Here is a 27,692-nt window from a genome sequence, read left to right on the forward strand (position 1 = left end):
TAAATAAAGAAAAAGAAATAAAAATAAAATAAAATAAATAAAAATAAAAAACAAAAAAATAATAAAGAAATAAATAAAAAGAAAAAGAAATAAAAATAAAATAAAAAAATAAGATAAAAATAAAAAACAAAAAAGAATAATAAATAAAGAAAAAGAAATAAAAATAAAATAAATAAAAATAAAAATAATAAATAAATAAAAAGAAAAAGAAATAAAAAATAAAAAAATAAAAATAAAAATATAAAAATAAAAAACAAAAAAAGAATAATAAATAAATAAATAAATAGAAAAAGAAATAAAAATGAAATAAAAATAAACATCGGGCCGTGGGTGCGAATCCTCGTGGGCAGGGTTTCACCTCGGCCTCCACCTCGTCGTAGTAACGCCTCTTCATCTCGGGCTCCCAGTCCATGGCGATGTACGGCTGGGCTGCGGGGGGCAGAGGAGACGGTTAGGGCCCGGGGGCGATTCCGGAACGTTCCGCTCTCGGGGTTCTAGAACTTTCCGTTCCCAGGATCAGGAACTTCCTGTTCTCGGGGTTCTAGAACTTTCTACAACTTCCTGTCCTCGGGGTTCTAGAACGTTGTACAACTTCCTATTCTCGGGGTTCTAGAACGTTCTACAACTTCCTATTCTCGGGGTTCTAGAACTTTCCGTACGCGGGGATCTGGAACTTCCTGTTCTCGGGGATCTGGAACTTCCTGTCCTGTTCTCGGGGATCTGGAACTTTCCGTTCCCGGGGATCTGGGACTTCCTGTTCTCGGGGATCTGGAGCTTCCTGTTCTCGGGGATCTGGAACTTCCTGTTCTCGGGGATCTGGGACTTCCTGTTCTCGGGGATCTGGAACTTCCTGTTCTCGGGGATCTGGGACTTCCTGTTCTCGGGGATCTGGGACTTCCTGTTCTCGGGGATCTGGGACTTCCTGTTCTCGGGGATCTGGGACTTCCTGTTCTGTTCTCGGGGATCTGGGACTTCCTGTCCTGTTCTCGGGGATCTGGGACTTCCTGTCCTGTTCTCGGGGATCTGGGACTTCCTGTTCTCGGGGATCTGGAACTTCCTGTTCCCGGGGATCTGGAACTTCCTGTTCTCGGGGATCTGGGACTTCCTGTTCTCGGGGATCTGGGACTTCCTGTTCTCGGGGATCTGGGACTTCCTGTTCTCGGGGATCTGGAACTTCCTGTTCCCGGGGATCTGGGACTTCCTGTTCTCGGTGATCTGGGACTTCCTGTTCTCGGGGATCTGGGACTTCCTGTCCTCGGGGATCTGGAACTTCCTGTCCTGTTCTCGGGGATCTGGAACTTCCTGTTCTCGGGGATCTGGAACTTCCTGTTCTCGGGGATCTGGGACTTCCTGTTCTCGGGGATCTGGACTTCCTGTTCTCGGGGATCTGGGACTTCCTGTTCTCGGGGATCTGGAACTTCCTGTCCTGTTCTCGGGGATCTGGGACTTCCTGTCCTGTTCTCGGGGATCTGGGACTTCCTGTTCTCGGGGATCTGGAACTTCCTGTTCTCGGGGATCTGGAACTTCCTGTCCTCGGGGATCTGGGACTTCCTGTTCTCGGGGATCTGGGACTTCCTGTTCTCGGGGATCTGGAACTTCCTGTTCTCGGGGATCTGGGACTTCCTGTTCTCGGGGATCTGGGACTTCCTGTTCTCGGGGATCTGGAACTTCCTGTTCTCGGGGATCTGGGACTTCCTGTTCTCGGGGATCTGGGACTTCCTGTTCTCGGGGATCTGGGACTTCCTGTTCTCGGGGATCTGGGACTTCCTGTTCTCGGGGATCTGGAACTTCCTGTTCTCGGGTATCTGGGACTTCCTGTTCTCGGGGATCTGGGACTTCCTCTTCTCGGGGATCTGGGACTTCCTGTTCTCGGGGATCTGGGACTTCCTGTTCTCGGGGATCTGGGACTTCCTGTTCTCGGGGATCTGGAACTTCCTGTTCTCGGGAATCTGGGACTTCCTGTTCTCGGGGATCTGGGACTTCCTGTTCTCGCGGATCTGGAACTTCCTGTTCTCGGGGATCTGGAACTTCCTGTTCTCGGGGATCTGGAACTTCCTGTTCTCGGGGATCTGGAACTTCCTGTTCTCGGGGATCTGGAACTTCCTGTCCTCGGGGATCTGGGACTTCCTGTTCTCGGGGATCTGGGACTTCCTGTTCTCGGGGATCTGGGACTTCCTGTTCTCGGGGATCTGGAACTTCCTGTTCTCGGGGATCTGGGACTTCCTGTTCTCGGGGATCTGGAACTTCCTGTCCTCGGATATCTGGAACTTCCTGTTCTCGGGGATCTGGGACTTCCTGTTCTCGGGGATCTGGGACTTCCTGTTCTCGGGTATCTGGGACTTCCTGTTCTCGGGGATCTGGGACTTCCTGTCCTCGGTGATCTGGGACTTCCTGTTCTCGGGGATCTGGAACTTCCTGTTCTCGGGGATCTGGGACTTCCTGTTCTCGGGGATCTGGGACTTCCTGTTCTCGGGGATCTGGGACTTCCTGTTCTCGGGGATCTGGGACTTCCTGTTCTCGGGGATCTGGGACTTCCTGTTCTCGGGGATCTGGAACTTCCTGTCCTGTTCTCGGGGATCTGGGACTTCCTGTTCTCGGGGATCTGGGACTTCCTGTTCTCGGGGATCTGTGACTTCCTGTTCTCGGGGATCTGTGACTTCCTGTTCTCGGGGATCTGGGACTTCCTGTTCTCGGGGATCTGAAACTTCCTGTTCTCGGGGATCTGGAACTTCCTGTCCTCTTCTCGGGGATCTGGGACTTCCTGTTCTCGGGGATCTGGAACTTCCTGTTCTCGGGGATCTGGAACTTCCTGTCCTCGGGGATCTGGGACTTCCTGTTCTCGGGGATCTGGGACTTCCTGTTCTCGGGGATCTGGAACTTCCTGTTCTCGGGGATCTGGGACTTCCTGTTCTCGGGGATCTGGGATTTCCTGTTCTCGGGGATCTGGAACTTCCTGTCTCGGGGATCTGGGACTTCCTGTTCTCGGGGATCTGGGACTTCCTGTTCTCGGGGATCTGGGACTTCCTGTTCTCGGGGATCTGGGACTTCCTGTTCTCGGGGATCTGGGACTTCCTGTTCTCGGGGATCTGGGACTTCCTGTTCTCGGGGATCTGGGACTTCCTGTTCTCGGGGATCTGGGACTTCCTGTTCTCAGGGATCTGTGACTTCCTGTTCTCGGGGATCTGGAACTTCCTGTTCTCGGGGATCTGGGACTTCCTGTCCTATTCTCGGGGATCTGGGACTTCCTGTTCTCGGGGATCTGGGACTTCCTGTTCTCGGGGATCTGGGACTTCCTGTCCTGTTCTCGGGGATCTGGGACTTCCTGTTCTCGGGGATCTGGAACTTCCTGTTCTCGGGGATCTGGAACTTCCTGTCCTGTTCTCGGGGATCTGGGACTTCCTGTTCTCGGGTATCTGGGACTTCCTTTTCTCGGGGATCTGGGACTTCCTGTTCTCGGGGATCTGGAACTTCCTGTTCTCGGGGATCTGGGACTTCCTGTTCTCGGGGATCTGGGACTTCCTGTTCTCGGGGATCTGGGACTTCCTGTTCTCGGGGATCTGGGACTTCCTGTCCTGTTCTCGGGGATCTGGGACTTCCTGTTCTCGGGGATCTGGGACTTCCTGTTCTCAGGGATCTGTGACTTCCTGTTCTCGGGGATCTGGAACTTCCTGTTCTCGGGGATCTGGGACTTCCTGTCCTATTCTCGGGGATCTGGGACTTCCTGTTCTCGGGGATCTGGGACTTCCTGTTCTCGGGGATCTGGGACTTCCTGTCCTGTTCTCGGGGATCTGGGACTTCCTGTTCTCGGGGATCTGGAACTTCCTGTTCTCGGGGATCTGGAAATTCCTGTCCTGTTCTCGGGGATCTGGGACTTCCTGTTCTCGGGGATCTGGGACTTCCTGTTCTCGGGGATCTGGGACTTCCTGTTCTCGGGGATCTGGGACTTCCTGTCCTGTTCTCGGGGATCTGGGACTTCCTGTTCTCGGGGATCTGGGACTTCCTGTTCTCGGGGATCTGGGACTTCCTGTTCTCGGGGATCTGGGACTTCCTGTTCTCGGGGATCTGTGACTTCCTGTTCTCGGGGATCTGTGACTTCCTGTTCTCGGGGATCTGGGACTTCCTGTTCTCGGGGATCTGAAACTTCCTGTTCTCGGGGATCTGGAACTTCCTGTCCTCTTCTCGGGGATCTGGGACTTCCTGTTCTCGGGGATCTGGAACTTCCTGTTCTCGGGGATCTGGAACTTCCTGTCCTCGGGGATCTGGGACTTCCTGTTCTCGGGGATCTGGGACTTCCTGTTCTCGGGGATCTGGAACTTCCTGTTCTCGGGGATCTGGGACTTCCTGTTCTCGGGGATCTGGGATTTCCTGTTCTCGGGGATCTGGAACTTCCTGTCTCGGGGATCTGGGACTTCCTGTTCTCGGGGATCTGGGACTTCCTGTTCTCGGGGATCTGGGACTTCCTGTTCTCGGGGATCTGGGACTTCCTGTTCTCGGGGATCTGGGACTTCCTGTTCTCGGGGATCTGGGACTTCCTGTTCTCGGGGATCTGGGACTTCCTGTTCTCGGGGATCTGGGACTTCCTGTTCTCAGGGATCTGTGACTTCCTGTTCTCGGGGATCTGGAACTTCCTGTTCTCGGGGATCTGGGACTTCCTGTCCTATTCTCGGGGATCTGGGACTTCCTGTTCTCGGGGATCTGGGACTTCCTGTTCTCGGGGATCTGGGACTTCCTGTCCTGTTCTCGGGGATCTGGGACTTCCTGTTCTCGGGGATCTGGAACTTCCTGTTCTCGGGGATCTGGAACTTCCTGTCCTGTTCTCGGGGATCTGGGACTTCCTGTTCTCGGGTATCTGGGACTTCCTTTTCTCGGGGATCTGGGACTTCCTGTTCTCGGGGATCTGGAACTTCCTGTTCTCGGGGATCTGGGACTTCCTGTTCTCGGGGATCTGGGACTTCCTGTTCTCGGGGATCTGGGACTTCCTGTTCTCGGGGATCTGGGACTTCCTGTCCTGTTCTCGGGGATCTGGGACTTCCTGTTCTCGGGGATCTGGGACTTCCTGTTCTCAGGGATCTGTGACTTCCTGTTCTCGGGGATCTGGAACTTCCTGTTCTCGGGGATCTGGGACTTCCTGTCCTATTCTCGGGGATCTGGGACTTCCTGTTCTCGGGGATCTGGGACTTCCTGTTCTCGGGGATCTGGGACTTCCTGTCCTGTTCTCGGGGATCTGGGACTTCCTGTTCTCGGGGATCTGGAACTTCCTGTTCTCGGGGATCTGGAAATTCCTGTCCTGTTCTCGGGGATCTGGGACTTCCTGTTCTCGGGGATCTGGGACTTCCTGTTCTCGGGGATCTGGGACTTCCTGTTCTCGGGGATCTGGGACTTCCTGTTCTCGGGGATCTGGGACTTCCTGTTCTCGGGGATCTGGGACTTCCTGTTCTCGGGGATCTGGAACTTCCTGTTCTCGGGGATCTGGAACTTCCTGTTCTCGGGGATCTGGGACTTCCTGTTCTCGGGGATCTGGGACTTCCTGTTCTCGGGGATCTGGGACTTCCTGTTCTCGGGGATCTGGGACTTCCTGTTCTCGGGGATCTGGAACTTCCTGTTCTCGGGGATCTGGGACTTCCTGTTCTCGGGGATCTGGGACTTCCTGTTCTCGGGCCTTGGACTTCCTGTTCTAGGGGATCTGGGACTTCCTGTTCTCGGGGATCTGGGACTTCCTGTTCTCGGGGATCTGAGACTTCCTGTTCTCGGGGATCTGGGACTTCCTGTTCTCGGGGATCTGGGACTTCCTGTTCTCGGGGATCTGGGACTTCCTGTTCTCAGGGATCTGTGACTTCCTGTTCTCGGGGATCTGGAACTTCCTGTTCTCGGGGATCTGGGACTTCCTGTTCTCGGGGATCTGGGACTTCCTGTTCTCGGGGATCTGGGACTTCCTGTTCTCGGGGATCTGGGACTTCCTGTTCTCGGGGATCTGGGACTTCCTGTTCTCGGGGATCTGGGACTTCCTGTTCTCGGGGATCTGGAACTTCCTGTTCTCGGGGATCTGGAACTTCCTGTTCTCGGGGATCTGGGACTTCCTGTTCTCGGGGATCTGGGACTTCCTGTTCTCGGGGATCTGGGACTTCCTGTTCTCGGGGATCTGGGACTTCCTGTTCTCGGGGATCTGGAACTTCCTGTTCTCGGGGATCTGGGACTTCCTGTTCTCGGGGATCTGGGACTTCCTGTTCTCGGGCCTTGGACTTCCTGTTCTCAGGGATCTGGGACTTCCTGTTCTCGGGGATCTGGGACTTCCTGTCCTGTTCTCGGGGATCTGAGACTTCCTGTTCTCGGGGATCTGGGACTTCCTGTTCTCGGGGATCTGGGACTTCCTGTTCTCGGGGATGTGGAACTTCCTGTTCTCGGGGATCTGGGACTTCCTGTTCTCGGGGATCTGGGACTTCCTGTCCTGTTCTCGGGGATCTGGGACTTCTGGTTCTCGGGGATCTGGGACTTCCTGTTCTTGGGGATCTGGAACTTCCTGTTCTCGGGGATCTGGGACTTCCTGTTCTCGGGGATCTGGGACTTCCTGTTCTCGGGGATCTGGGACTTCCTGTTCTCGGGGATCTGGGACTTCCTGTCCTCGGGGATCAGGGACTTCCTGTTCTCGGGGATCTGGAACTTCCTGTTCTCGGGGATCTGGAACTTCCTGTACTTGGGGATCTGGAACTTCCTGTTCTCGGGGATCTGGGACTTCCTGTTCCCGGGGATCTGGGACTTCCTGTTCTCGGGGATCTGGGACTTCCTGTTCTCGGGGATCTGGAACTTCCTGTTCTGTTCTCGGGGATCTGGAACTTCCTGTTCTCGGGGATCTGTGACTTCCTGTTCTCAGGGATCTGGGACTTCCTGTCCTGTTCTCGGGGATCTGGGACTTCCTGTCCTGTTCTCGGGGATCTGGGACTTCCTGTTCTCGGGGATCTGGGACTTCCTGTTCTCGGGGATCTGGGAGTTCCTGTTCTCGGGGATATGGAACTTCCTGTTCTCGGGGATCTGGAACTTCCTGTTCTCGGGGATCTGGGACTTCCTGTTCTCGGGGATCTGGGACTTCCTGTTCTCGGGGATCTGGAACTTCCTGTCCTCGGGGATCTGGGACTTCCTGTTCTCGGGGATCTGGAACTTCCTGTTCTGGGGATCTGGAACTTCCTGGCCGCGGGGATCTGGGACTTGCTGTTCTCAGGGATCTGGAACTTCCTGTTCTCGGGGATCTGGAACTTCCTGTTCTCGGGGATCTGGGACTTCCTGTTCTCGGGGATCTGGGACTTCCTGTCCTGTCCTCGGGGGTCTGGGACTTCCTGTTCTCGGGGATCTGGGACTTCCTGTTCTCGGAGATCTGGGACTTCCTGTTCTCGGGGATCTGGGACTTCCTGTCCTGTACTCGGGGATCTGGGACTTCCTGTTCTCGGGGATCTGGAACTTCCTGTTCTCGGGGATCTGGAACTTCCTGTTCTCGGGGATCTGGGACTTCCTGTCCTGTACTCGGGGATCTGGGACTTCCTGTTCTCGGGGATCTGGAACTTCCTGTTCTCGGGGATCTGGGACTTCCTGTTCTCGGGGATCTGGAACTTCCTGTCCTGTTCTCGGGGATCTGGAACTTCCTGTTCTCGGGTATCTGGGACTTCCTGTTCTCGGGGATCTGGGACTTCCTGTTCTCGGGGATCTGGAACTTCCTGTTCTCGGGGATCTGGGACTTCCTGTCCTGTTCTCGGGGATCTGGGACTTCCTGTTCTCGGGGATGTGGGACTTCCTGTTCTCTGGGTTGTGGGACTTCCTGTCCTGTTCTCGGGGATCTGGGACTTCCTGTTCTCGGGGATCTGGGACTTCCTGTCCTGTCCTCGGGGATCTGGGACTTCCTGTTCTCGGGGATCTGGGACTTCCTGTTCTCGGAGATCTGGGACTTCCTGTTCTCGGGGATCTGGGACTTCCTGTCCTGTACTCGGGGATCTGGGACTTCCTGTTCTCGGGGATCTGGAACTTCCTGTTCTCGGGGATCTGGAACTTCCTGTTCTCGGGGATCTGGGACTTCCTGTCCTGTACTCGGGGATCTGGGACTTCCTGTTCTCGGGGATCTGGAACTTCCTGTTCTCGGGGATCTGGGACTTCCTGTTCTCGGGGATCTGGAACTTCCTGTCCTGTTCTCGGGGATCTGGAACTTCCTGTTCTCGGGTATCTGGGACTTCCTGTTCTCGGGGATCTGGGACTTCCTGTTCTCGGGGATCTGGAACTTCCTGTTCTCGGGGATCTGGGACTTCCTGTCCTGTTCTCGGGGATCTGGGACTTCCTGTTCTCGGGGATGTGGGACTTCCTGTTCTCTGGGTTGTGGGACTTCCTGTCCTGTTCTCGGGGATCTGGAACTTCCTGTTCTCGGGGATCTGGGACTTCCTGTTCTCGGGGATCTGGGACTTCCTGTTCTCGGGGATCTGGGACTTCCTGTCCTGTTCTCGGGGATCTGGAACTTCCTGTTATCGGGGATCTGGGACTTCCTGTTCTCGGGGATCTGGGACTTCCTGTCCTCGGGGACCTGGGACTTCCTGTTCTCGGGGATCTGGACTTCCTGTTCTCGGGGATCTGGGACTTCCTGTCCTGTTCTCGGGGATCTGGAACTTCCTGTTCTCGGGGATCTGGGACTTCCTGTCCTGTTCTCGGGGATCTGGGACTTCCTGTCCTCGGGAACTGGAACTTCCTGTCCTGTTCTCGGGGATCTGGAACTTCCTGTTCTCGGTGATCTGGAACTTCCTGTTCTCGGGGATCTGGGACTTCCTGTCCTGTTCTCGGGGATCTGGGACTTCCTGTCCTGTCCTCGGGGATCTGGGACTTCCTGTTCTCGGGGATCTGGGACTTCCTGTTCTCGGGGATCTGGAACTTCCTGTTCTCGGGGATCTGGGACTTCCTGTTCTCGGGGATCTGGGACTTCCTGTTCTCGGGGATCTGGGACTTCCTGTTCTCGGGGATCTGGAACTTCCTGTCCTGTTCTCGGGGATCTGGAACTTCCTGTTCTCGGGGATCTGGGACTTCCTGTTCTCGGGGATCTGGGACTTCCTGTCCTCGGGGATCTGGGACTTCCTGTCCTCGGGGATCTGGGACTTCCTGTTCTCGGGGATCTGGGACTTCCTGTTCTCGGGGATCTGGGACTTCCTGTTCTCGGGGATCTGGGACTTCCTGTCCTCGGGGATCTGGAACTTCCTGTTCTCGGGGATCTGGGACTTCCTGTTCTCTGGGATCTGGAACTTCCTGTTCTCGGGGATCTGGGACTTCCTGTCCTGTCCTCGGGGATGTGGGACTTCCTGTTCTCAGGGATCTGAGACTTCCTGTTCTCGGGGATCTGGAACTTCCTGTTCTCGGGGATCTGGGACTTCCTGTTCTCTGGGATCTGGAACTTCCTGTTCTCGGGGATCTGGGACTTCCTGTCCTGTCCTCGGGGATGTGGGACTTCCTGTCCTGTTCTCGGGGATCTGGAACTTCCTGTTCTCGGGGATCTGGGACTTCCTGTTCTCGGGGATCTGGAACTTCCAGTCTCGGGGATCTGGGACTTCCTGTTCTCAGGGATTTGGAACTTCCTGTTCTCGGGGATCTGGGACTTCCTGTTCTCCGGGATCTGGAACTTCCTGTTCTCGGGGATATGGGACTTCCTGTTCTCAGGGATTTGGAACTTCCTGTTCTCGGGGATCTGGGACTTCCTGTTCTCGGGGATCTGGGACTTCCTGTTCTCGGCGATCTGGGACTTCCTGTTCTCGGGGATCTGGGACTTCCTGTTCTCGGGGATCTGGGACTTCCTGTTCTCGGGGATCTGGGACTTCCTGTTCTCGGGGATCTGGGACTTCCTGTTCTCTGGGATCTGGGACTTCCTGTTCTCGGGGATCTGGAACTTCCTGTTCTCGGGATCTGGGACTTCCTGTTCTCGGGGATCTGGGACTTCCTGTTCTCGGGGATCTGGGACTTCCTGTTCTCGGGGATCTGGGACTTCCTGTCCTCGGGGATCTGTGACTTCCTGTTCTCGGGGATCTGGGACTTCCTGTTCTCGGGGATCTGGAACTTCCTGTTCTCAGGGATCTGGGACTTCCTGTTCTTGGAGATCTGGGACTTCCTGTCCTGTTCTCGGGGATCTGGGACTTCCTGTTCTCGGGGATCTGGGACTTCCTGTTCTCGGGGATCTGGGACTTCCTGTTCTCGGGGATCTGGAACTTCCTGTTCTCGGGGATCTGGGACTTCCTGTTCTCGGGGATCTGGGACTTCCTGTTCTGTTCTCGTGGATCTGATACTTCCTGTTCTCGGGGATCTGGGACTTCCTGTCCTGTTCTCGGGGATCTGGGACTTCCTGTTCTCGGGGATCTGGGACTTCCTGTTCTCGGGGATCTGGGACTTCCTGTTATGGGGATCTGGGACTTCCTGTCCTGTTTCGGGGATCTGGAACTCCCTGTCCTGTTCTCAGGGATCTGGGACTTCCTGTTCTCGGGGATCTGGAACTTCCTGTTCTCAGGGATCTGGAACTTCCTGTCCTCGGGGATCTTGGACTTCCTGTTCTCGGGGATCTGGAACTTCCTGTTCTCGGGGATCTGGGACTTCCTGTTCTCGGGGATCTGGGACTTCCTGTCCTCGGGGATCTGGGACTTCCTGTTCTCGGGGATCTGGAACTTCCTGTTCTCGGGGATCTGGGACTTCCTGTTCTCGGGGATCTGGGACTTCCTGTTCTCGGGGATCTGGGACTTCCTGTTCTCGGGGATCTGGGACTTCCTGTTGTCAGGGATCTGGGACTTCCTGTTCTCGGGGATCTGGGACTTCCTGTTCTCGGGGTTCTGGGACTTCCTGTTCTCGGGGATCTGGGACTTCCTGTCCTGTTCTCGGGGATCTGGAACTTCCTGTTCTCGGGGATCTGGGACTTCCTGTTCTCGGGGATCTGGGACTTCCTGTTCTCGGGGATCTGGGACTTCCTGTTCTCGGGGATCTGGAACTTCCTGTTCTCAGGGATCTGGGACTTCCTGTTCTTGGAGATCTGGGACTTCCTGTCCTGTTCTCGGGGATCTGGGACTTCCTGTTCTCGGGGATCTGGGACTTCCTGTTCTCGGGGATCTGGGACTTCCTGTTCTCGGGGATCTGGGACTTTCTGTTCTCGGGGAACTGGAACTTCCTGTTCTCGGGGATCTGGGACTTCCTGTTCTCGGGGATCTGGGACTTCCTGTTCTCGGGGATCTGGGACTTCCTGTTCTCGGGGATCTGGGACTTCCTGTTCTCGGGGTTCTGGGACTTCCTGTTCTCGGGGATCTGGGACTTCCTGTCCTGTTCTCGGGGATCTGGAACTTCCTGTTCTCGGGGATCTGGGACTTCCTGTTCTCGGGGATCTGGGACTTCCTGTTCTCGGGGATCTGGGACTTCCTGTTCTCGGGGATCTGGAACTTCCTGTTCTCAGGGATCTGGGACTTCCTGTTCTTGGAGATCTGGGACTTCCTGTCCTGTTCTCGGGGATCTGGGACTTCCTGTTCTCGGGGATCTGGGACTTCCTGTTCTCGGGGATCTGGGACTTCCTGTTCTCGGGGATCTGGGACTTCCTGTTCTCGGGGATCTGGGACTTCCTGTTCTCAGGGATCTGGAACTTCCTGTTCTCGGGGATCTGGGTCTTCCTGTTCTCGGGCATCTGGAACTTCCTGTTCTCGGGGATCTGGGACTTCCTGTTCTCGGGGATCTGGAACTTCCTGTTCTCAGGGATCTGGGACTTCCTGTTCTTGGAGATCTGGGACTTCCTGTCCTGTTCTCGGGGATCTGGAACTTCCTGTTCTCGGGGATCTGGAACTTCCTGTTCTCGGGGATCTGGGACTTCCTGTTCTCGGGGATCTGGGACTTCCCGTTCTCGGGGATCTGGGACTTTCTGTTCTCGGGGAACTGGAACTTCCTGTTCTCGGGGATCTGGGACTTCCTGTTCTCGGGGATCTGGGACTTCCTGATCTCGGGGATCTGGGACTTCCTGTTCTCGGGGGTCTGGGACTTCCTGTTCTCGGGGATCTGGTACTTCCTGTTCTCGGGGATCTGGGACTTCCTGTCCTGTTCTCGGGGATCTGGGACTTCCTGATCTCGGGGATCTGGGACTTCCTGTTCTCGGGGATCTGGAACTTCCTGTCCTGTTCTCGGGGATCTGGGTCTTCCTGTTCTCGGGGATCTGGAACTTCCTGTCCTGTTCTCGGGGATCTGGAACTTCCTGTTTCGGGGATCTGGGACTTCCTGTCCTGTTCTCGGGGATCTGGAACTTCCTGTTTCGGGGATCTGGGACTTCCTGTCCTGTTCTCGGGGATCTGGGACTTCCTGTTCTCGGGGATCTGGGACTTCCTGTTCTCGGGGATCTGGAATTTCCTGTTCTCGGGGATCTGGGACTTCCTGTTCTCGGGGATCTGGAACTTCCTGTCCTGTTCTCGGGGATCTGGGACTTCCTGTTCTTGGGGATCTGGAACTTCCTGTTCTCGGGGATCTGGGACTTCCTGTTCTCGGGGATCTGGGACTTCCTGTTCTCGGGGATCTGGAACTTCCTGTTCTCAGGGATCTGGGACTTCCTGTTCCCGGGGATCTGGGACTTCCTGTTCTCGGGGATCTGGAACTTCCAGTTCTCGGGGTTCTGGAACTTCCTGTTCTCGGGGATCTGGAACTTCCAGTTCTCGGGGTTCTGGAACTTCCTGTTCTCAGGGATCTGGGACTTCCTGTTCTCGGGGATCTGGAACTTCCTGTTCTCGGGGATCTGGGACTTCCTGTTCTCTGGGATCTGGAACTTCCTGTTCTCGGGGATCTGGGACTTCCTGTTCTCGGGGATCTGGGACTTCCTGTTCTCGGGGATCTGGGACTTCCTGTTCTGTTCTCGGGGATCAGGGACTTCCTGTTCTCGGGGATCTGAAACTTCCTGTTCTCGGGGATCTGGGACTTCCTGTCCTGTTCTCGGGGATCTGGGACTTCCTGTTCTCGGGGATCTGGGACTTCCTGTTCTCGGGGATCTGGGACTTCCTGTTCTCGGGGATCTGGAAGTTCCTGTTCTCGGGGATCTGGAACTTCCTGTTCTCGGGGATCTGGAACTTCCTGTTCTCGGGGATCTGGAACTTCCTGTTCTCGGGGATCTGGGACTTCCTGTTCTCGGGGATCTGGAACTTCCTGTTCTTGGGATCTGGAACTTCCTGTCCTGTTCTCGGGTATCTGGAACTTCCTGTTCTCGGGGATCTGGGACTTCCTGTTCTCGGGGATCTGGAACTAACTGTTCTCGGGGATCTGGAACTTCCTGTTCTCGGGGATCTGGGACTTCCTGTTCTCGGGGATCTGGGACTTCCTGTTCTCGGGGATCTGGGACTTCCTGTTCTCGGGGATCTGGGACTTCCTGTTCTCGGGGATCTGGAACTTCCTGTCCTGTTCTCGGGGATCTGAAACTTCCTGTTCTCGGGGATCTGGAACTTCCTGTTCTCGGGGATCTGGAACTTCCTGTTCTTGGGGATCTGGGACTTCCTGTCCTGTTCTTGGGATCTGGAACTTCCTGTCCTGTTCTCGGGTATCTGGAACTTCCTGTTCTCGGGGATCTGGGACTTCCTGTTCTCGGGGATCTGGAACTAACTGTTCTCGGGGATCTGGAACTTCCTGTTCTCGGGGATCTGGAACTTCCTGTTCTCGGGGATCTGGAACTTCCTGTTCTCGGGGATCTGGAACTTCCTGTTCTCGGGGATCTGGGACTTCCTGTTCTCGGGGATCTGGGACTTCCTGTTCTCTGGGATCTGGGACTTCCTGTTCTCGGGGATCTGGAACTTCCTGTTCTCGGGGATCTGGAACTTCCTGTTCTCGGGGATCTGGGACTTCCTGTTCTCGGGGATCTGGAACTTCCTGTTCTCGGGTATCTGGAACTTCCTGTACTCGGGGATCTGGGACTTCTTGTTCTTGGGGATCTGGGACTTCCTGTTCTCGGGGATCTGGAACTTCCTGTCCTGTTCTCGGGGATCTGGGACTTCCTGTCCTGTTCTCGGGGATCTGCGAATTCCGGTCCTGTTCTCGGGGATCTGGGACTTCCTATTCTCAGGGATCTGGGACTTCTTGTCCTGTTCTCGGGGATCTGGGACTTCCTGTTCTCGGGGATATGGGACTTCCTGTTCTCGGGGATCTGGAACTTCCTGTTCTCGGGGATCTGGGACTTCCTGTTCTCGGGGATCTGGAACTTCCTGTTCTCGGGGATCTGGGACTTCCTGTTCTCGGGGATCTGGGACTTCCTGTACTGTTCTCGGGGATCTGGGACTTCCTGTTCTCGGGGATCTGGTTCTTCCTGTTCTCGGGGATCTGGGACTTCCTGTTCTCGGGGATCTGGAACTTCCTGTTCTCGGGGATCTGGGACTCCCTTTCTCGGGGTTCTGGGACTTCCTGTTCTCGTGGATCTGGAACTTCCTATTCTCAGGGATCTGGGATTTCCTGTTCTCGGGGATCTGGGACTTTCTGTCCTCGGGGATCTGGAACTTCCTGTTCTCGGGGATCTGGAACTTCCTGTTCTCGGGGATCTGGGACTTCCTGTTCTCGGGGATCTGGGACTTCCTGTTCTCGGGGATCTGGGACTTCCTGTCCTGCTCTCGGGGATCTGGAACTTACTGTTCTCGGGGATCTGGAACTTCCTGTTCTCGGGGATCTGGAACTTCCTGTTCTCGGGGATCTGGAACTTCCTGTTCTCGGGGATCTGGGACTTCCTGTTCTCGGGGATCTGGGACTTCCTGTTCTCGGGGATCTGGAACTTCCTGTTCTCGGGGATCTGGGACTTCCTGTTCTCGGGGATCTGGGACTTCCTGTTCTCGGGGATCTGGAACTTCCTGTTCTCGGGGATCTGGGACTTCCTGTTCTCGGGGATCTGGGACTTCCTGTTCTCGGGGATCTGGGACTTCCTGTTCTCGGGGATCGGGGACTTCCTGTTCTCGGGGATCTGGGACTTCCTGTTCTCGGGGATCTGGAACTTCCTGTTCTCGGGGATCTGGAACTTCCTGTTCTCGGGATCTGCGACTTCCTGTTCTCGGGGATCTGGAACTTCCTGTTCTCGGGGATCTGGAGCTTCCTGTCCTGTTCTCGGGGATCTGGGACTCCCTGTTCTCGGGGATCTGGGACTTCCTGTTCTCGGGGATCTGGGACTTCCTGTTCTCGGGGATCTGGAACTTCCTGTTCTGTTCTCGGGGATCTGGGACTTCCTGTACTCGGGGATCTGGAACTTCCTGTCCTCGGGGATCTGGAACTTCCTGTTCTCGGGGATCTGGAACTTCCTGTCCTGTCCTCGGGGATCTGGGACTTCCTGTTCTCGGGGATCTGGGACTTCCTATTCTCGGGGATCTGGAACTTCCTGTTCTGTTCTCAGGGATCTGGGACTTCCTGTTCTCGGGGATCTGGGACTTCCTGTTCTCGGGGATCTGGAACTTCCTGTTATCGGGGATCTGGGACTTCCTGTTCTCGGGGATCTGGGACTTCCTGTTCTCGGGGATCTGGGACTTCCTGTTCTCGGGGATCTGGGACTTCCTGTTCTCGGGGATCTGGAACTTCCTGTTCTCGGGGATCTGGAACTTCCTGTCCTGTTCTCGGGGATCTGGGACTTCCTGTTCTCGGGGATCTGGGACTTCCTGTTCTCGGGGATCTGGGACTTCCTGTTCTCGGGGATCTGGAACTTCCTGTTCTCGGGGATCTGGGACTTCCTGTTCTCGGGGATCTGGAACTTCCTGTCCTGTTCTCGGGGATCTGGGACTTCCTGTCCTGTTCTCGGGGATCTGGAACTTCCTGTTCTCGGGGATCTGGAACTTCATGTCCTGTTCTCGGGGATCTGGAACTTCCTGTTCTCGGGGATCTGGAACTTCCTGTTCTCGGGGATCTGGAACTTCCTGTTCTCGGGGATCTGGAACTTCCTGTTCTCGGGGATCTGGAACTTCCTGTTCTGTTCTCGGGGATCTGGGACTTCCTGTTCTCGGGGATCTGGAACTTCCTGTTCTCGGGGATCTGGGACTTCCTGTCCTGTTCTCGGGGATCTGGAACTTCCTGTCCTGTTCTCGGGGATCTGGGTCTTCCTGTTTTCGGGGATCTGGAACGTCCTGTTCTCGGGGATCTGGAACTTCCTGTCCTGTTCTCGGGGATCTGGGACTTCCTGTTCTCGGGGATCTGGGACTTCCTGTTCTCGGGGATCTGGGACTTCCTGTTCTCGGGGATCTGGGACTTCCTGTCCTGTCCTCGGGGATCTGGAACTTCCTGTTCTCGGGGATCTGGAACTTCCTGTTCTCGGGGATCTGGGACTTCCTGTTCTCGGGGATCTGGAACTTCCTGTTATCGGGGATCTGGAACTTCCTGTTCTCGGGACTCTGGGACTTCCTGTTCTCGGGGATCTGGGACTTCCTGTTCTCGGGGATCTGGGACTTCCTGTCCTGTTCTCGGGGATCTGGAACTTCCTGTTCTCGGGGATCTGGGACTTCCTGTTCTCCGGGATCTGGAACTTCCTGTTCTCAGGGATCTGGGACTTCCTGTTCTCAGGGATCTGGGACTTCCTGTTCTCGGGGATCTGGGACTTCCTGTTCTCGGGGATCTGGAACTTCCTGTTCTCGGGGATCTGGGACTTCCTGTTCTCGGGGATCTGGGACTTCCTGTTCTCAGGGATATGGAACTTCCTGTTCTCGGGGATCTGGAACTTCCTGTTCTCGGGGATCTGGGACTTCCTGTTCTCGGGGATCTGGAACTTCCTGTTCTCGGGGATCTGGAACTTCCTGTTCTCGGGGATCTGGGACTTCCTGTTCTCGGGGATCTGGAACTTCCTGTCCTGTTCTCGGGGATCTGGAACTTCCTGTTTCGGGGATCTGGGACTTCCTGTCCTGTTCTCGGGGATCTGGGACTTCCTGTTCTCGGGGATCTGGAATTTCCTGTTCTCGGGGATCTGGGACTTCCTGTTCTCGGGGATCTGGAACTTCCTGTCCTGTTCTCGGGGATCTGGGACTTCCTGTTCTTGGGGATCTGGAACTTCCTGTTCTCGGGGATCTGGGACTTCCTGTTCTCGGGGATCTGGGACTTCCTGTTCTCGGGGATCTGGAACTTCCTGTTCTCAGGGATCTGGGACTTCCTGTTCCCGGGGATCTGGGACTTCCTGTTCTCGGGGATCTGGAACTTCCAGTTCTCGGGGTTCTGGAACTTCCTGTTCTCGGGGATCTGGAACTTCCAGTTCTCGGGGTTCTGGAACTTCCTGTTCTCAGGGATCTGGGACTTCCTGTTCTCGGGGATCTGGAACTTCCTGTTCTCGGGGATCTGGGACTTCCTGTTCTCTGGGATCTGGAACTTCCTGTTCTCGGGGATCTGGGACTTCCTGTTCTCGGGGATCTGGGACTTCCTGTTCTCGGGGATCTGGGACTTCCTGTTCTGTTCTCGGGGATCAGGGACTTCCTGTTCTCGGGGATCTGAAACTTCCTGTTCTCGGGGATCTGGGACTTCCTGTCCTGTTCTCGGGGATCTGGGACTTCCTGTTCTCGGGGATCTGGGACTTCCTGTTCTCGGGGATCTGGGACTTCCTGTTCTCGGGGATCTGGAAGTTCCTGTTCTCGGGGATCTGGAACTTCCTGTTCTCGGGGATCTGGAACTTCCTGTTCTCGGGGATCTGGAACTTCCTGTTCTCGGGGATCTGGGACTTCCTGTTCTCGGGGATCTGGAACTTCCTGTTCTTGGGATCTGGAACTTCCTGTCCTGTTCTCGGGTATCTGGAACTTCCTGTTCTCGGGGATCTGGGACTTCCTGTTCTCGGGGATCTGGAACTAACTGTTCTCGGGGATCTGGAACTTCCTGTTCTCGGGGATCTGGGACTTCCTGTTCTCGGGGATCTGGGACTTCCTGTTCTCGGGGATCTGGGACTTCCTGTTCTCGGGGATCTGGGACTTCCTGTTCTCGGGGATCTGGAACTTCCTGTCCTGTTCTCGGGGATCTGAAACTTCCTGTTCTCGGGGATCTGGAACTTCCTGTTCTCGGGGATCTGGAACTTCCTGTTCTTGGGGATCTGGGACTTCCTGTCCTGTTCTTGGGATCTGGAACTTCCTGTCCTGTTCTCGGGTATCTGGAACTTCCTGTTCTCGGGGATCTGGGACTTCCTGTTCTCGGGGATCTGGAACTAACTGTTCTCGGGGATCTGGAACTTCCTGTTCTCGGGGATCTGGAACTTCCTGTTCTCGGGGATCTGGAACTTCCTGTTCTCGGGGATCTGGAACTTCCTGTTCTCGGGGATCTGGGACTTCCTGTTCTCGGGGATCTGGGACTTCCTGTTCTCTGGGATCTGGGACTTCCTGTTCTCGGGGATCTGGAACTTCCTGTTCTCGGGGATCTGGAACTTCCTGTTCTCGGGGATCTGGGACTTCCTGTTCTCGGGGATCTGGAACTTCCTGTTCTCGGGTATCTGGAACTTCCTGTACTCGGGGATCTGGGACTTCTTGTTCTTGGGGATCTGGGACTTCCTGTTCTCGGGGATCTGGAACTTCCTGTCCTGTTCTCGGGGATCTGGGACTTCCTGTCCTGTTCTCGGGGATCTGCGAATTCCGGTCCTGTTCTCGGGGATCTGGGACTTCCTATTCTCAGGGATCTGGGACTTCTTGTCCTGTTCTCGGGGATCTGGGACTTCCTGTTCTCGGGGATATGGGACTTCCTGTTCTCGGGGATCTGGAACTTCCTGTTCTCGGGGATCTGGGACTTCCTGTTCTCGGGGATCTGGAACTTCCTGTTCTCGGGGATCTGGGACTTCCTGTTCTCGGGGATCTGGGACTTCCTGTACTGTTCTCGGGGATCTGGGACTTCCTGTTCTCGGGGATCTGGTTCTTCCTGTTCTCGGGGATCTGGGACTTCCTGTTCTCGGGGATCTGGAACTTCCTGTTCTCGGGGATCTGGGACTCCCTTTCTCGGGGTTCTGGGACTTCCTGTTCTCGTGGATCTGGAACTTCCTATTCTCAGGGATCTGGGATTTCCTGTTCTCGGGGATCTGGGACTTTCTGTCCTCGGGGATCTGGAACTTCCTGTTCTCGGGGATCTGGAACTTCCTGTTCTCGGGGATCTGGGACTTCCTGTTCTCGGGGATCTGGGACTTCCTGTTCTCGGGGATCTGGGACTTCCTGTCCTGCTCTCGGGGATCTGGAACTTACTGTTCTCGGGGATCTGGAACTTCCTGTTCTCGGGGATCTGGAACTTCCTGTTCTCGGGGATCTGGAACTTCCTGTTCTCGGGGATCTGGGACTTCCTGTTCTCGGGGATCTGGGACTTCCTGTTTTCGGGGATCTGGAACTTCCTGTTCTCGGGGATCTGGGACTTCCTGTTCTCGGGGATCTGGGACTTCCTGTTCCCGGGGATCTGGGACTTCCTGTTCTCGGGGATCTGGGACTTCCTGTTCTCGGGGATCTGGGACTTCCTGTTCTCGGGGATCTGGGACTTCCTGTTCTCGGGGATCGGGGACTTCCTGTTCTCGGGGATCTGGGACTTCCTGTTCTCGGGGATCTGGAACTTCCTGTTCTCGGGGATCTGGAACTTCCTGTTCTCGGGATCTGGGACTTCCTGTTCTCGGGGATCTGGAACTTCCTGTTCTCGGGGATCTGGAGCTTCCTGTCCTGTTCTCGGGGATCTGGGACTCCCTGTTCTCGGGGATCTGGGACTTCCTGTTCTCGGGGATCTGGGACTTCCTGTTCTCGGGGATCTGGAACTTCCTGTTCTGTTCTCGGGGATCTGGGACTTCCTGTACTCGGGGATCTGGAACTTCCTGTCCTCGGGGATCTGGAACTTCCTGTTCTCGGGGATCTGGAACTTCCTGTCCTGTCCTCGGGGATCTGGGACTTCCTGTTCTCGGGGATCTGGGACTTCCTATTCTCGGGGATCTGGAACTTCCTGTTCTGTTCTCAGGGATCTGGGACTTCCTGTTCTCGGGGATCTGGGACTTCCTGTTCTCGGGGATCTGGAACTTCCTGTTCTCGGGGATCTGGGACTTCCTGTTCTCGGGGATCTGGAACTTCCTGTTCTCGGGGATCTGGGACTTCCTGTTCTCGGTGATCTGGGACTTCCTGTCCTGTTCTCGGGGATCTGGGACTTCCTGTCCTTTTCTCGGGGGTCTAGGACTTCCTGTTCTCGGGGATCTGGAACTTCCTGTTCTCGGGGATCTGGAACTTCCTGTTCTCGGGGATCTGGGACTTCCTGTCCTGTTCTCGGGGATCTGGGACTTCCTGTTCTCGGGGATCTGGGACTTCCTGTCCTGTTCTTGGGGATCTGGGACTTCCTGTCCTCGGGGATCTGGAACTTCCTGTTCTCGGGGATCTGGGACTTCCTGTTCTCTGGGAGCTGGGACTTCCTGTTCTCGGGGATCTGGAACTTCCTGTTCTCGGGGATCTGGGACTTCCTGTCCTGTTCTCGGGGATCTGGGACTTCCTGTTCTAGGGGATCTGGGACTTCCTGTTCTCGGGGATCTGGAACTTCCTGTTCTCGGGGATCTGGGACTTCCTGTCCTGTTCTCGGGGATCTGGGACTTCCTGTCCTGTTCTCGGGGATCTGGGACTTCCTGTTCTCGGGGATCTGGGACTTCCTGTTCTCGGGGATCTGGGACTTCCTGTTCTCGGGGATCTGGGACTTCCTGTTCTCGGGGATCTGGGACTTCCTGTTCTCGGGGATCTGGGACTTCCTGTTCTCGGGTATGTGGGACTTCCTGTTCTCGGGGATCTGGAACTTCCTGTTCTCGGGGATCTGGGACTTCCTGTCCTCGGTTATCTGGGACTTCCTGTTCTCCGGGATCTGGAACTTCCTGTTCTCGGGGATCTGGGACTTCCTGTTCTCGGGGATCTGGGACTTCCTGTTCTCGGGGATCTGTGACTTCCTGTTCTCGGGGATCTGGGACTTCCTGTTCTCGGGGATCTGGGACTTCCTGTTCTCGGGGATCTGGGACTTCCTGTTCTCGGGGATCTGGGACTTCCTGTTCTCGGGGATCTGGAACTTCCTGTTCTCGGGGTTCTGGGACTTCCTGTTCTCGGGGATCTGGGACTTCCTGTTCTCGGGGATCTGGAACTTCCTGTTCTCGGGATCTGGGACTTCCTGTCCTCGGGGATCTGGGACTTCCTGTTCTCGGGGATCTGGGACTTCCTGTTCTCGGGGATCTGGGACTTCCTGTTCTCGGGGATCTGGGACTTCCTGTTCTCGGGGATCTGGGACTTCCTGTTCTCAGGGATCTGGAACTTCCTGTCCTGTTCTCAGGGATCTGGAACTTCCTGTTCTCGGGGATCTGGGACTTCCTGTACTCGGGGATCTGGGACTTCCTGTCCTCGGGGATCTGGGACTTCCTGTTCTCGGGGATCTGGGACTTCCTGTTCTCGGGGATCTGGGACTTCCTGTTCCCGGGGATCTGGGACTTCCTGTTCTCGGGGATCTGGAACTTCCTGTCCTGTTCTCGGGGATCTGGGACTTCCTGTTCTCGGGGATCTGGGACTTCCTGTTCTCGGGGATCTGGAACTTCCTGTCCTGTTCTCGGGGATCTGGGACTTCCTGTTCTCGGGGATCTGGAACTTCCTGTTCTCGGGGATCTGGAACTTCCTGTTCTCGGGGATCTGGAACTTCCTGTTCTCGGGGATCTGGAACTTCCTGTCCTGTTCTCGGGGATCTGGGACTTCCTGTTCTCGGGGATCTGGGACTTCCTGTTCTCGGGGATCTGGGACTTCCTGTTCTCGGGGATCTGGAACTTCCTGTTCTCGGGGATCTGGGACTTCCTGTTCTCGGGGATCTGGGACTTCCTGTTCTCGGGGATCTGGAACTTCCTGTCCTGTTCTCGGGGATCTGGGACTTCCTGTTCTCGGGGATCTGGGACTTCCTGTTCTCGGGGATCTGGAACTTCCTGTTCTCGGGGATCTGGGACTTCCTGTTCTCGGGGATCTGGGACTTCCTGTTCTCGGGGATCTGGAACTTCCTGTTCTCGGGGATCTGGAACTTCCTGTTCTCGGGGATCTGGGACTTCCTGTTCTCGGGGATCTGGGACTTCCTGTTCTCGGGGATCTGGGACTTCCTGTTCTCGGGGATCTGGGACTTCCTGTCCTCGGGGATCTGGGACTTCCTGTTCTCGGGGATCTGGGACTTCCTGTTCTCGGGGATCTTGGACTTCCTGTTTTCGGGGATCTGGAACTTCCTGTCCTGTTCTCGGGGATCTGGGACTTCCTGTTCTCGGGGATCTGGGACTTCCTGTTCTCGGGGATCTGGGACTTCCTGTTCTCGGGGATCTGGGACTTCCTGTTCTCGGGGATCTGTAACTTCCTGTTCTCGGGGATCTGGAACTTCCTGTCCTGTTCTCGGGGATCTGGGACTTCCTGTTCTTGGGGATCTGGAACTTCCTGTTCTCGGGCATCTGGAACTTCCTGTTCTCGGGGATCTGGGACTTCCTGTTCTCGGGGATCTGGGACTTCCTGTCCTGTTCTCGGGGATCTGGATCTTCCTGTCCTGTTCTCGGGGATCTGGGACTTCCTGTTCTCGGGGATCTGGGACTTCCTGTTCTCGGGGATCTGGGACTTCCTGTTCTCGGGGATCTGGAACTTCCTGTTCTCGGGGATCTGGAACTTCCTGTTCTCGGGGATCTGGGACTTCCTGTTCTCGGGGATCTGGGACTTCCTGTTCTCGGGGATCTGGGACTTCCTGTTCTCGGGGATCTGGGACTTCCTGTTCTCGGGGACCTGGAACTTCCTGTCCTCGGGGATCTGGAACTTCCTGTTCTCGGGGATCTGGAACTTCCTGTTCTCGGGGATCTGGGACTTCCTGTTCTCGGGGATCTGGAACTTCCTGTTCTCGGGGATCTGGGACTTCCTGTCCTGTTCTCGGGGATCTGGGACTTCCTGTTCTCGGGGATCTGGGACTTCCTGTTCTCGGGGATCTGGACTTCCTGTTCTCGGGGATCTGGGACTTCCTGTTCTCGGGGATCTGGAACTTCCTGTTCTCGGGGATCTGTAACTTCCTGTCCTCGGGGATCTGGGACTTCCTGTTCTCGGGGATCTGGAACTTCCTGTCCTGTTCTCGGGGATCTGGGACTTCCTGTTCTCGGGGATCTGGGACTTCCTGTTCTCGGGGATCTGGAACTTCCTGTTCTCGGGGATCTGGGACTTCCTGTTCTCGGGGATCTGGGACTTCCTGTTCTCGGGGATCTGGAACTTCCTGTTCTCGGGGATCTGGAACTTCCTGTCCTGTTCTCGGGGATCTGGGACTTCCTGTCCTCGGGGATCTGGGACTTCCTGTCCTGTTCTCGGGGATCTGGGACTTCCTGTTCTCGGGGATTTGGAACTTCCTGTTCTCGGGGATCTGGAACTTCCTGTTCTCGGGGATCTGGAACTTCCTGTTCTCGGGGATCTGGGACTTCCTGTTCTCGGGGATCTGGGACTTCCTGTTCTCGGGGATCTGGGACTTCCTGTTCTCGGGGATCTGGAACTTCCTGTTCTCGGGGATCTGGGACTTCCTGTCCTGTCCTCGGGGATCTGGGACTTCCTGTTCTCGGGGATCTGGGACTTCCTGTTCTCGGGGATCTGGAACTTCCTGTTCTCGGGGATCTGGAACTTCCTGTTCTCGGGGATCTGGGACTTCCTGTTCTCGGGGATCTGGGACTTCCTGTTCTCGGGGATCTGGGACTTCCTCTTCTCGGGGATCTGGAACTTCCTGTCCTGTCCTCGGGGATCTGGGACTTCCTGTCCTCGGGGAACTGGGACTTCCTGTCCTGTCCTCGGGGATCTGGGACTTCCTGTTCTCGGGGATCTGGGACTTCCTGTTCTCGGGGATCTGGGACTTCCTGTTCTCGGGGATCTGGGACTTCCTGTCCTCGGGGATCTGGGACTTCCTGTTCTCGGGGATCTGGGACTTCCTGTTCTCGGGGATCTTGGACTTCCTGTTTTCGGGGATCTGGAACTTCCTGTCCTGTTCTCGGGGATCTGGGACTTCCTGTTCTCGGGGATCTGGAACTTCCTGTTCTCGGGAATCTGGGACTTCCTGTTTTCGGGGATCTGGAACTTCCTGTCCTGTTCTCGGGGATCTGGGACTTCCTGTTCTCGGGGATCTGGAACTTCCTGTTCTCGGGGATCTGGGACTTCCTGTTCTCGGGGATCTGGAACTTCCTGTTCTCGGGGATCTGGGACTTCCTGTTTTCGGGGATCTGGGACTTCCTGTTCTCGGGGATCTGGGACTTCCTGTTCTCGGGGATCTGGGACTTCCTGTTCTCGGGGATCTGGAACTTCCTGTTCTCGGGGATCTGGAACTTCCTGTCCTGTTCTCGGGGATCTGGGAATTCCTGTTCTCGGGGATCTGGGACTTCCTGTTCTCGGGGATCTGGGACTTCCTGTTCTCGGGAATCTGGGACTTCCTGTTCTCGGGGATCTGGAACTTCCTGTCCTGTTCTCGGGGATCTGGAACTTACTGTCCTGTTCTCGGGGATCTGGGACTTCCTGTTCTCAGGGATCTGGAACTTCCTGTTCTCGGGGATCTGGGACTTCCTGTCCTGTTCTCGGGGATCTGGGACTTCCTGTTCTCGGGGATTTGGGACTTCCTGTTCTCGGGGATCTGGGACTTCCTGTCCTGTTCTCGGGGATCTGGGACTTCCTGTTCTCGGGGATCTGGGACTTCCTGTTCTCGGGGATCTGGGACTTCCTGTTCTCGGGGATCTGGAACTTCCTGTTCTCGGGGATCTGGAACTTCCTGTTCTCGGGGATCTGGGACTTCCTGTCCTGTTCTCGGGGATCTGGGACTTCCTGTTCTCGGGGATTTGGGACTTCCTGTTCTCGGGGATCTGGGACTTCCTGTTCTCGGGGATCTGGGACTTCCTGTCCTGTTCTCGGGGATCTGGGACTTCCTGTTCTCGGGGATCTGGGACTTCCTGTTCTCGGGGATCTGGGACTTCCTGTCCTGTTCTCGGGGATCTGGGACTTCCTGTTCTCGGGGATCTGGGACTTCCTGTTCTCGGGGATCTGGGACTTCCTGTTCTCGGGGATCTGGAACTTCCTGTTCTCGGGGATCTGGAACTTCCTGTTCTCGGGGATCTGGGACTTCCTGTCCTGTTCTCGGGGATCTGGGACTTCCTGTTCTCGGGGATTTGGGACTTCCTGTTCTCGGGGATCTGGGACTTCCTGTTCTCGGGGATCTGGGACTTCCTGTCCTGTTCTCGGGGATCTGGGACTTCCTGTTCTCGGGGATCTGGGACTTCCTGTTCTCGGGGATCTGGGACTTCCTGTTCTCGGGGATCTGGGACTTCCTGTCCTCGGGGATCTGGGACTTCCTGTTCTCGGGGATCTGGGACTTCCTGTTCTCGGGGATCTGGAACTTCCTGTCCTGTTCTCGGGGATCTGGAACTTCCTGTTCTCGGGGATCTGGAACTTCCTGTTCTCGGGGATCTGGGACTTCCTGTCCTGTTCTCGGGGATCTGGGACTTCCTGTTCTCGGGGATCTGGGACTTCCTGTTCTCGGGGATCTGGGACTTCCTGTCCTGTTCTCGGGGATCTGGGACTTCCTGTTCTCGGGGATCTGGGACTTCCTGTCCTGTTCTCGGGGATCTGGGACTTCCTGTCCTGTCCTCGGGGTTCTGGAACTTCCTGTTCTCGGGGATCTGGAACTTCCTGTTCTCGGGGATCTGGGACTTCCTGTTCTCGGGGATCTGTAACTTCCTGTCCTGTTCTCGGAAATCTGGGACTTCCTGTTCTCGGGGATCTGGGACTTCCTGTTCTCGGGGATCTGGGACTTCCTGTTCTCGGGGATCTGGGACTTCCTGTTCTCGGGGATCTGGGACTTCCTGTTCTCGGGGATCTGGGACTTCCTGTTCTCGGGGATCTGGGACTTCCTGTCCTCGGGGATCTGGGACTTCCTGTTCTCGGGGATCTGGAACTTCCTGTTCTCGGGGATCTGGAACTTCCTGTCCTGTTCTCTAGGATCTGGGACTTCCTGTCCTGTTCTCGGGGATCTGGAACTTCCTGTTCTCGGGGATCTGGGACTTCCTGTTCTCGGGGATCTGGAACTTCCAGTTCTCGGGGTTCTAGAACTTTCTACAACTTCCTGTTCTCGGGGTTCTAGAACTTTCCGTTCCCGGGGATCTGAGACTTCCTGTTCTCGGGGATCTGGGACTTCCTGTTCTCGGGGATCTGGAACTCCCTGTTCTCGGGGATCTGGGACTTCCTGTTCTCGGGGATCTGGGACTTCATGTTCTCGGGGATCTGGGACTTCCTGTTCTCGGGGATCTGGAACTTCCTGTTCTCGGGGATCTGGGACTTCCTGTTCTCGGGGATCTGGAACTTCCTGTCCTGTTCTCGGGGATCTGGAACTTCCTGTCCTGTTCCCGGGGATCTGGGACTTCCTGTTCTCGGGGATCTGGGACTTCCTGTTCTCGGGGATCTGGGACTTCCTGTCCTCGGGGATCTGGGACTTCCTGTTCTCGGGGATCTGGAACTTCCTGTTCTCGGGGATCTGGAACTTCCTGTCCTGTTCTCTATGATCTGGGACTTCCTGTCCTGTTCTCGGGGATCTGGGACTTCCTGTTCTCGGGGATCTGGGACTTCCTGTTCTCGGGGATCTGAAACTTCCTGTTCTCGGGGATCTGGGACTTCCTGTTCTGTTCTCGGGGATCTGGGACTTCCTGTTCTCGGGGATCTGGGACTTCCTGTTCTCGGGGATCTGGGACTTCCTGTTCTCGGGGATCTGGAACTTCCTGTCCTCGGGGATCTGGGACTTCCTGTTCTCGGGGAACTATGACTTCCTGTTCTCGGGGGTCTGGGACTTCCTGTCCTGTTCTCGGGGATCTGAAACTTCCTGTTCTCGGGGATCTGGGACTTCCTGTTCTCGGGGATCTGGGACTTCCCATTCTCGGGGATCTGGGACTTCCTGTTCTCGGGGATCTGGGACTTCCTGTTCTCGGGGATCTGTAACTTCCTGTCCTGTTCTCGGGGTTCTGGAACTTCCTGTTCTCGGGGATCTGGGACTTCCTGTTCTCGGGGATCTGGGACTTCCTGTTCTCGGGGATCTGGGACTTCCTGTCCTGTTCTCGGGGATCTGGGACTTTCTGTTCTCGGGGATCTGGGACTTCCTGTTCTCGGGGATCTGGGACTTCCTGTTCTCGGGGATCTGGAACTTCCTGTTCTCGGGGATCTGGGACTTCCTGTCCTGTTCTCGGGGATCTGGGACTTCCTGTTCTCGGGGATTTGGGACTTCCTGTTCTCGGGGATCTGGGACTTCCTGTCCTGTTCTCGGGGATCTGGAACTTCCTGTCTTGTTCTCGGGGATCTGGGACTTCCTGTCCTGTTCTCGGGGATCTGGGACTTCCTGTTCTCGGGGATCTGGGACTTCCTGTTCTCGGGGATCTGGGACATCCTGTTCTCGGGGATCTGGGACTTCCTGTTCTCGGGGATCTGGGACTTCCTGTTCTCGGGGATCTGGGACTTCCTGTTCTCGGGGATCTGGGACTTCCTGTTCTCGGGGATCTGGGACTTTCTGTTCTCGGGGATCTGGGACTTCCTGTTCTCGGGGATCTGGGACTTCCTGTTCTCGGGGATCTGGGACTTCCTGTCCTGTTCTCGGGGATCTGGAACTTCCTGTTCTCGGGGATCTGGGACTTCCTGTCCTGTTCTCGGGGATCTGGGAATTCCTGTTCTCAGGGATCTGGGACTTCCTGTCCTGTTCTCGGGGATCTGGGACTTCCTGTTCTCGGGGATCTG

At 55.9% G+C, this 27,692-nt stretch overlaps 1 protein-coding gene across 1 annotated transcript in view; it reads right to left on the bottom strand.

The window, feature by feature from the left end:
• LOC142842013 (ubiquitin carboxyl-terminal hydrolase 11-like) overlaps positions 1–27,692 on the bottom strand; it is a 111,201-nt gene that overhangs the window by 5,426 nt on the left and 78,083 nt on the right. Inside the window, exon 16 of the mRNA XM_075959001.1 lies at positions 359–429. Within this exon, the coding sequence (XP_075815116.1) occupies positions 359–429 (71 nt within the window). The remainder of the gene's footprint in view (positions 1–358; positions 430–27,692) is intronic.

This window comes from Microtus pennsylvanicus, chromosome Y, assembly GCF_037038515.1.
Source record: "Microtus pennsylvanicus isolate mMicPen1 chromosome Y, mMicPen1.hap1, whole genome shotgun sequence".
Taxonomy (NCBI): domain Eukaryota; kingdom Metazoa; phylum Chordata; class Mammalia; order Rodentia; family Cricetidae; genus Microtus; species Microtus pennsylvanicus.